The following is a 10,740-nucleotide window of genomic DNA, read 5'->3' as shown; positions in this document are numbered from 1 at the left end:
ACACGCTCTAGTAGGGCCCCATGTGATGTACAAGAAAATCTGATATCAAAAAATCAAGGCTCAAAATATTGATGTCTGATACATTGGTACAATCCGTGGTTTTTTTTTTTTTTTTCAAATCTGGTTCAGGGGAACCAGTTTAAGATCCGGTCTGCCCACCTCTGAACCGGTTGAAACCCTGAAATACCTCTTATAGGGACATATCGGGAAGCTCCTGATACAATACATATTGGCCAATATGGCCCAATACATATCTATATTTTGAACTTGCAAATAATAAGATAAAAGGAATGAGATCAAATATAATATGCTTCTGAGGATCAAAGATATATGACCTGCCCTCACCAAGGCTCTCACCCACCCTACCCTGATTGTGGAGGTTTTTTTACCATTGATCAGATTCATGGTGGATTTCGAGGAAATCCAAAACTCTGCTGACTGAGGATAGGGTATAGGTAGTATTTGTCACTTGCCCTGATAAATATTGTGTATAATATGTTATTTTATATTATATATGTTCTATATTTTATATATAATATTATTATAATATAATACTTATTTAATAGCATTTATACTATTTAATATATCATTCTTACTGATTATAAGTTTTATTATGTATTAATTTAATGAGGATAAAACCATGCTGCCGAAAAGACATGCTAGAAGGGCTTTGACCAATCAAAACCCTTGAATTTGATGAAGAACCTCCTGATTGATTGCCACTTTTATGATATCGGTTGATTAATTACAATTTTTTTCTGATATAATAATTGACGATATTAAAATTACATTAATTGTATTATATATTTAGATTAATTTATTTATAAGTATCCAAAATTATTTTCAGTTTATTTCCTTTAAATTCGTCAGATTTAAGTGGAATGTTGTAAATACAGGATTTATCCATATCCTCATCAGATTAGACCAAATTTTGGGTTTTTGTTTAATAAGATACCTTGTATGCATGTACCTTGCGTTTATGTCAAGTGTTTTCACTACTTGTGAAGGCTTCTCCAAGTGTGAAAGTTTAAGAAGAAAAGGAGGAAAGCAGCGATTGTCACAGTGTCACCCATCACAAAGATACCATCTCCTTGAGGCACAATGAACAAAATAAAGTATCATTGATAACTCAAAACAGAATAAAACTAATGGTGCTACACTGTCACTTATTAAAGAGAGAGGGAGTTGGGGAAAGAAGATAAACAACGAAAAAAACCAAAATAATTAATTTTATTTAATAATAATTTTTTAATAAAATAATGAATTACTAATAAAACAAAAAAAAAGTCTAGCTCTTTCAACTAAAGTAATTTCAAGGGAAAGAAATAGGTGAGTTCCACTTAAAATTTCCATTTATTCACATCTAACCAAGAATAAAAATAAAATAATTACTTTTTAATAATTAATTATTTATAAATCATGAATAAAACAAAAAAAAAAAATCTACTCTTTCAACTTGGGTAATTTCAAGGGGAAAAATAATAGGTGGGTATTTATAAAATAAAAGAATCTACTCTTTAATTTATATGGTGTTTGGAAGCGTGAGCACTTTTTGGGACCGATTTTCAAGAAAAAATGCCATGCTTCCAAGACCTGTTTTTCACAAAAAAAAAAAATGCTTCTGCCACTAGGAAGTGAGCAACACTATGCTGTTTGGTAAAGTGATTTTCATCACTGTTTTTCATGTATGTGCTGACAGGTAAGCATCGGCGTTTCATGCATCGGTGGGGTCCCTATTTTCGAGGCATGCCCGATTTTTTTAATAATTTGTTGAACCAAACAATGAGATACATCGGCATTTGTTGAAGCGCCTATGTGGATCCAACGTGGCACCGTTTTTTTTTTTAAAAAAACGGCCATGGTTTCAAACATCCCCTTAATTAGTTATTAAATAAAAATATTCTTTTTGTTCTTGGTCAAATGTGTATAAATGGAAATTTTAAGTGAGACTCACCTGTTTTTTCCTTGAAATTACTTAAGTTGAAATGATTCCTTTTACTTGAACAGTGAAAGGTGGGAATCTTATGTGGCACTCATATAATTTTTCGAATAATTCCTTTTACTTGAATAGTGCCACATTATCAAGATTTATTATTTTATTATATCTAACCGAATTGTCAATGGCATCTCTAGTGCCATTTGTGCGAAAATGATCTTTTTACCATACTTTGGGAGAAAATGAACTTTTTGAAAATATAAGGTCAAAGCCTTATTATAAAGTTCAAGAGTTATTAGAGCCAAAAATCCCCAAATTAGGTTCGACGTGATGAATTCAACAATTAAAAAGTTGAAATTTGCTTAGGTGTATTTGGATATGTGACAGATACAATTATCCTAATGAGTTCAAACTAGACTCTGCTCTCATAGTTTTACTTGAACCCGGAGAGCTCTTATCATTATCTTGTACCGCTGTGCTAAAAAGAGCCACACAAGCTGCATTAGCAAGACCATCATTATAAGCACCATCAAACATGATGACCACATTGCAGTCCATAACCACGACTTACTTAAGATGTGTTCTACAACTATAATGTAAATTGTTTTTCTTGTTGTCAGTTCTAAAAACAAATCAAAATCATTTGGTCTAAAAATAGGTTGTTTCTTAAAATAGAAATACAAAAACATGTTCTTGAATCTGGTTTTAAAAATATGTTTCATCTGATTAATTAACATCATATTCCATAAATCATATATTTTTATACTAGAAAATTTTTGTTTTAAAACATGTATTATTTTCTGAAACAAAATAATATTATTTTGTTGGTTCCAAAAACATGTATTATTTTCTGAAACAAAACCGACTTATTTTTCCCTTTGAAAATAAAAATATATTTTTACTTTTTATTACTGTGGCAATTCCAACAGCAGATGAAAACTGAAACATTCATGTTGTAAAAATCCCCTTAATGAACAAGACCAAATGATTTTGTATTGATTTCTCTAATTGTTTTCTCCTTGGAGAATTTCATTTTGAAGGAAAAGAAGAGGGTCAGACCCTGTATGAGAACTACAAAAGTCCAATATCTGGAACAATAGGCATATTTGTTTTTTAAATATTCAGTTAGATATAACGGTTAAAAATATGATAGAGGAGGTCTTAGGTTGTATTTGACATTCTTTATTTTAAGAATTTATCTCCTTTTTATAGTTAAAAACTCAGTGTTTATTGAGTCATTTTAACAGCAAAAAAGAGATAAATCCTTAAAATAAGGAATATCAAATGAAGTCCATTTTAAAAAGAGAACGAAAAGTCTTAGTCTTTAGCATTGGAGGCTTAATTCATTTTTTTACCCATCGTTGACCCAACCGATCAGACTAATCAACTAACTAATTAATCACCCCAGCATAGGTCCGTCATACCCCAGTCTTGGTAGTAATAAAAAACCATTGATTTTGGTCAGAAACCTAAACCTGAACAATTAAATTAGTAAACCATTCAAGTCATTTATGGGTCACAGTCGCAGTTCAAATAGATTGCACTAAGATTAAATATAGCAATTATAATTTACAAAGTAATAATAATAATAATAATAATAATAATAATAATAGAGAGAATTGTTTAATGGTAGCAGAGGTAAGTCCTCTCCACCCTCTTTTTTGTGTTTTTTTTTTTTTTGTTTCTTTTCTTCTTTGACTGGTATCAAGGTTCAAACCGTATTGGTGGGTTTGAGAGGGTAAGCAAACCTAAGACATACCCCATTATTTTTATATATTTAAAAAAAACTACAAAAAACAGTTGCATTAGATACATCCCTACCCGTGTACCAATTCAGCCTCTAATTTTAAAAAAACTATAAAAAAGAGTTGCATTAGTTTTAAGGGTTGAACTTAAAACTATCTAAATGTCACTCATTGCTAAGGCTGCAACTTGCGGGGGCCCAAGATCAACTCAGCCTCTAATTTTCAATCTTAGGTCTCGGCTCAAAAGTTTGGGTTTTGCAATTTTTTGGGTTAGGCACAGGCCTAGTCCTTAGGTAGCTCGAATCTAACCTTTTTTTTTTTGTTTAGAATCTTCTTGACCTTATGATTATATACATTTATATATATGCAATATTTGCATATATACATGCATATATGCATATTTTTTTAATAAATCATACGTAAATGCATGTATGTATACATATAATAATGTATATCAATTTTTAGTGTAGGTTGATTGAGCAATCTGAATCTAACTTGAGTGTATCAAATTTTAGTATGAGTTAAGCTCGGGTTGAATAGTTTGGGCTTGGGCTTTAGACCCAATTCCTAGGGTTGCACTTGAATTGAGCTAAAACCTCACTAGCCCACCTGATTTGTACCTCTATTCATTGCTAATAGCATGTTTTGAAATCGGACTGAATTGGGCAGTTAGACCAATTGACTAGGGAACCGGTCATGGCTCTGGATCCAATTTTGGACCCAAAAACCATCGAACCTAGGTTTAGACCAGACAGTCAGACCTTTTGACTTAGGAACAGTTGGTCAAAGCAGATCTGTTTCCAGACCCGGTTTTCAAAACCATGACTAATAGTCCAACCCATCCAACCCTAAATAAAGAAAACATGTCAAACTTCGAGTCGGGTTTTGAAACATTGTTCGGAACAACTATTCTGCCCAATCTTGTTCTGGGCACAATATCAAAACCTAAATCAATCCAATTACAGTTGGGGCAATGGGTTGGTTCAGTTTTGCTTATTCCGGGTCAACCCGACCCATTGACTGGTATATAATTGGCCAAGCATCCTCCGGACCAGGTAGAGGATTCAATCATTCGAATATATCCAAGCCAGCAGGTGTTGCACCAACAGGTAACAAACTTTGCACAGGTGCGAGAAATGCTGGGTAAGGCCAAGAAAAATAAGTTAAACGAGTCGAACTGTAGAAGTGAAGCTGTCAGTGGATTCCAAAAATCCGATACCCTATTGAACTCCGAATCCAGTTATCTTGGATTTAGAATTAATTCAAGTATATAGTATCACATTCGATTAAAAAAATTATCTTTTTAAAGTAATTATTTTAAATACAAATGCAGATTAAACCCAAGTATGATCCAAAGGTTTATAACCGGATCCAAATCTCATCCAATTAAAGAAGAGTCCTGGAGTGCCGAAAAAAAAGGAAAAAAAAAAGACGGAAATGTGGGAAGTCAACACCCTTGTATTTTTGGTAAAAGTCAAAGTCAACGTTCAACTTCATTGTTTGGGGCTTTGCTGATTGTCAACAATTCAACATCAACATCTCTCACTTGAGTTAAGGTATGGGTTTAAAATTGGGAGAATGACGGTTCAGCCCAGAGTCCAAATTTGTAGGGTCAAAACAAGGTTCAAAGTATCAATATGTATCGACCTATATTGGCCGATACATATCATTTTGGGACCCTCTAATATGCCCCTACAGTGGGTGTATCGGGGTCTGACCAGTTTAGGGGGTGGAGGAACCCTAAACCAGCCCCCTGAATCAGTTGCAAAAAAAAAAAAAAAAAGACAAAATATAGTACCGATTTGCCCGATATGCCCCTACCGGTGTATCAGGCGTATCGATATTTTAAACCTTTGGTCAAAGTACATTTAGTAGGTGTCAACTCAGAATTGATGCCAATTCATGGGCGGGTACAGGTGCATAGAGTGTGGATTTTTGACCTTTCAAATGTTTATAACTCTGTAGGAAATCAAAAATCTACATTGGACTTGTTCGTACTTCTCCGTTTAAACCATACAGAAGTAGATTGCGTCTTTTTGAAACAGTCTATCTTTCTTCCTCAAACAACAAATAAAATTGATCCAAACAAGAGTAGTTGCTTGCAATTTAGTAGAGACAAGAATGACATTTTTATTTTATTCTTTTTATTAATATATTAAGGTTAAAATTATTCATTTAAGCCCTGTTTGATTCACGGGAATAGAGATCTGAAACCAGAATCCACAAATTAGCTATTCTAATTCTAACTATTTAATCGGAATCGGAATGAACTAGATTGCTTGCAAACTATGGGTGTTTTAATAGAGTTCGGATTTCCTGCACCTGGTTTTGTGTGTGCAAGGGTGCACTCCCAATTTGGGACACGTTAGAATTTGGATAGTACTCTTAACTCAAATATGCGAGCCATTTAAATGGCCAGTTTGCCTCTATTAGTTTTTTTAATAATACTTAGAAAATAAAAGAAATGGTGAAAACTTTCCGCAACCCCATGACTATTCCATGACAAACTTTAATATTGTCAGTAAAACCCTAATCCCTTTTTCTTCGTTTAGCAGAGAATGAAGGAAAAATCAGAACTCCAAATAGAGAGATATACACTCTACTCTACATATCTCATGAAACATGGGATGAAGAAAATAGAAAAGTTTATTGTCAATGGGCACAAATCTATTATTCCATGAATGCTGATCTCCACATTGCTATGGAAAACTATCAAGAGATTAGTGAAGTATATGAAATGTTGACTGATGAGTATTGAAAAACGAAAACAAAGAAAACTGTTGCAAACCAAACCAACTCTAACCTGGTGCCGATGCATTAATAAACGATTGCAGACCAAATAAGGGTAGAAGTCATTTGCAAGAAATTGTTTCAAGTGCCCATCGTTTCTTATTCACTTGAGTACTCTGCTTTTTTCAAAACACTTGCAACCCATTATGAACTGGATTCGGTAATGACTCCCTTTTTAAGTCAAATTTCTAGTGATGGTATTGAGAAAAAGAATCATGAACAGAAAGACAATGGAGACTTGACAAATTAGGAAGCATGTTACAGAGTAATTAACGTCTACTAATTTTGCTTATGAACTTATCTCAACTTGAAGATTTCTGAATCTTTACCTCAATCAATTGGATAGAGTATACACTATAAAGTCATCAGATTTGCAAATTTGTTGCTTCAGTTCTCATTTGCAGAATAAGAAACACTGAACATTGACTTAGAGAAAGCAAGTTTACCATGGAGGAGCTATGCTAGCACTTCAGTATAAACAATTCAACACCAGAATTTTTTTCCCCTGCAATCGTTCGTTAATGGCATCTATTCCATGGAAAGGTTAGGCCTGAACAGTTTTCTCTATATTTTTTACTGTCTGTCAAGCTGGGCGGTCAAAGTATTTATTTTTATTCTTTCTTTTAAATTGTTAATTTAAAAAAAAAAAATATTAAAAAAATGCAAATGATCCCGTTAAATGTATCACACATGTGACATGGGATACCATGCGAAATCTGACGTATTTACCACAGCACATAGATAACCAAGTGCAGGAAATCCGGACTCGTTTTAATAAAACGTAAATTGTACGACAGGTTTTAGCTTATGGACCTTATCTCTGGAAAATAACAGAGACTAGATCCAGATGGAAGTCAGTCAAAATCCGGCCAACCATGTACTCCCACACGCGGCGACTTCAGTCAAGAAACAATTAAGAACGGTCAGCCTCTCTGATTCAGATTTCTATATATAGAATGACAAAAGGACTCACTAGCAACAGGACTGACCAAGGGATTAACGCTCCCTTTCTTTCCATCGTTTTCCTTTGGTCTCTCTGCAAATTCAAGCATGACAAACGTTAATCCTCCTCAAATCATTATTCTTTCTCTTGGCTTCATTGCCATCTTCTCCTTCCACTCTTCTCTCGCCTCTTCAACTCCCTGGGTTTACCTCTCCAAAGGCTCTTCTATGTCAGTCGAAAATTATGCTTCCGACGTTCTTACATCCCCTGACAAAACCTTCACTTGTGGGTTTTACCAGGTGGGCACAAACGCCTTCAGTTTCTCCATTTGGTTCACCAATTCTGCAGACAAGGCCGTCGTTTGGATGGCTAATCGAGACCGACCCGTCAATGGACGCCACTCGAGAGTTCTGCTGCGTAGAGACGGCACCCTGGTCCTCACTGATGCCGATGGCTCAATCGTCTGGTCCACCAACACCACATTCGTTGGGGACAAAGCCCAGCTCCTGAACACCGGCAATCTTGTGCTGAAGGACAGTTCCGGTAACATAACCTGGCAAAGCTTTGATTCTCCTACTGATACGCTTCTCCCTTTACAACCTCTCAACAAGAAAACGAGGCTGATATCTTCCAAGGGTAATGGTGCATATTCCTCGGGTTATTATAATTTCTATTTCGATAACGACAACATCTTGAAGTTGATGTATGATGGACCTGAGATTTCCAGTTTGTACTGGCCAAATCCGGAGCTGAGTATTTATGGAAACAGTAGAACCAACTACAACAGCACCAGATTTGCAGTGCTCGATGAAGTAGGCAAGTTTTTAGGGAGCGACACTATGGAATTTTCTGCTACTGATTTGGGTTCTGGGATTAAAAGGAGATTAACAATGGATTACGATGGCAACCTTAGGCTTTACAGCTTAAACGAGTCGAACGGATCCTGGAAAATATCATGGGAAGCCATGCAGCAACAGTGCAACGTGAGTAGGCTGTGTGGAAGAAACGGCATCTGTGTCTACACGCCAATGCCCAGGTGCTCATGCCCACCTGGTTACGAGAAGACGAACCCAAACGACTGGAGCGAAGGTTGCAAGCCGAAGTTCAATCAGACCTGCCACCATCCTGAGGAGGTGAAATTCGTGGAGCTTCCGCATACAGATTTCTATGGGTTTGATATTAGAACTAAAACCGAATTCATACCCCTAGAATCTTGCAGGAATCTCTGCATGCAGATTTGCTCTTGTGTGGCCTTCACTTACAGGATATCAGGAGAACAATACTGCTTCTTGAAAAGTGCACTCTATAATGGATACACCTCTCCGGCCTTTCCGGCTACCATATATTTGAAGCTGCCTAAAAATTTAGAAACATCACCAACATCAGACCCCTCCTATTCAGTTTGTGGATCTGGAGAAACCGAAATTTCGGTGGGTTCCTCTGGTATCTTTCATTCAGAAAGCAAGGCAAAATGGGTTTATCTCTATTCATTTGCTTTGTCAATTGGTGCCATAGAAGCCTTCCTTTTTGCTTCTGGTTGGTGCTGTCTTTTCAGGAGAGACAGAGAGCCAACGTCAACCGAGGACGGATACCGTGTGATGTTCAGTCAGTTTAGGAGATTTACTTATTCTGAGCTGAAAAAGGCAACCAAGAAGTTCAGAGAAGAGCTGGGTAGGGGTGGCTCCGGTGCTGTTTACAAGGGAGGCCTAGAGGACAATAGAGTGGTGGCGGTGAAGAAACTAGGGGACGTAATTCAGGTGGAAGAAGAGTTTCGGGCTGAAGTGAGCACATTCGGAAGAATTAACCACATAAACCTAGTCAGAATGTGGGGATTTTGTTCAGAAAGGAATCACAGACTCTTGGTCTATGAGTACGTGGAGAATGGGTCACTGGACAAGCATTTGTTCTCCAATGCCAACAGTAACCAGCTGCTGAATTGGAAGGAAAGATTTGGAATTGCTCTGGGTACAGCCAAGGGTTTGGCTTACCTTCACCATGAGTGTCTCGAGTGGGTCATCCACTGTGATGTGAAGCCAGAGAACATACTCTTGGACAGCAATCTCGTACCCAAGATTGCAGATTTTGGTTTGGCAAAGTTTTCTCCTGAGAGAGGTCGGACTGGTCCAGAGCTTTCTAGGATTCGAGGAACGAAGGGGTATATGGCTCCTGATTGGGCTTTAAACCTCCCAATCACTGCAAAGGTTGATGTTTATAGTTATGGGGTTGTGCTTCTGGAGATTGTACAGGGAATTCGGCTTTCCAATTGGGTAGTGGTAGATGGGGAAGAGATTTCAGAGCTCACAAGATTTCTGAGGATGGTGAAGAAGAAGATGGAGGATGAGGAAGAAGAATGGATTGAGAATATTGTTGATCCCAGATTGAATGGGCAGTTCAACAAGAAGCAAGCAGTCGTTATGATCAAGATAGGCATTTCCTGTGTGGAGGAGGATAGAAGCAAGAGACTAACCATGGATATGGTAGTAGAATCTCTACTAGAATGTGCAGATGACCCAGAATTCAACACAGCAAATGTACCCTAGCAAACATGCCGTGCATATGTTTGCAAAGAATACAAGTATATAGACCAGACGTTGGAGAGTGGGTAGGAAATCTGGGCTCGTATTTACTACTAGGTTCCTCTATTTCACCTGTAATACTTTCACTTCTATAGTGAATTAGTTACATAAATAATCTGTGCAAACTACTGCAGATTCCAGCAATAAGAGAACTAGAAAACTCTTCAGAGCATTTAAAAAACCCATAGCCTTGACTTGTAAGATCAACTACTGGAATGAACTCAATTAGCTATTTACCAAAAAAAAAAAAAAAAACTCAATTAATATCCTGATTTTTTTCAACTGAAGATGTCCGAGTGTGCACATCAAACATACAACAATATATATATATATATAAGTGGAGACTCCATGATTTTGCCTCCTACCTTACTCTCAAACAAAAAATCTTCATTCGGTTTCCATTCTCTTTCCCATGAAGTAGGGATCACATCAATAAGTAAGCTAGACTTCAGACTCAGCCTATTTGCATTCCCCTGCAAATAAAATTCAAACAACAAACAGACGGAGTAGAAATAAAAAAAAAAAAAAAATGGAAATGGAAGTATTGAACTCGAAATGGAATTCTATAGGTTTGATTACCCACATCCACACTGCTTTTTTGGCTTTCCCTTGAATATGAGGATGAATGGGGTCTCAAATCTTTTCTTTTGTTCCTTATTAAAATTTAGCGCTAAAAGGGTATATCAGGACCGATTTTGGGAACCAATTACCCCAGAGGCCTAGAATGAGTAAGAGCAAGCAAACCCAACA

At 36.5% G+C, this 10,740-nt stretch overlaps 1 protein-coding gene across 1 annotated transcript; it reads left to right on the top strand.

Annotated features, from left to right (window-relative positions):
• The first annotated feature begins 7,467 nt into the window (after positions 1–7,467).
• LOC104605223 (putative receptor protein kinase ZmPK1) lies at positions 7,468–10,197 on the top strand. The gene has a single exon (XM_010269895.3). The coding sequence runs from the start codon at positions 7,522–7,524 to the stop codon at positions 9,952–9,954; it is 2,433 nt and encodes an 810-aa protein (XP_010268197.1). The 5' UTR covers positions 7,468–7,521; the 3' UTR covers positions 9,955–10,197.
• The last annotated feature ends 543 nt before the right edge of the window (positions 10,198–10,740 follow it).

Source organism: Nelumbo nucifera, chromosome 1 (assembly GCF_055504915.1).
Source record: "Nelumbo nucifera cultivar China Antique chromosome 1, China Antique-T2T, whole genome shotgun sequence".
NCBI lineage: Eukaryota > Viridiplantae > Streptophyta > Magnoliopsida > Proteales > Nelumbonaceae > Nelumbo > Nelumbo nucifera.
Note: the sequence above shows the minus strand (reverse complement) of the source record. Positions and strands in the feature narration are given on the sequence as shown.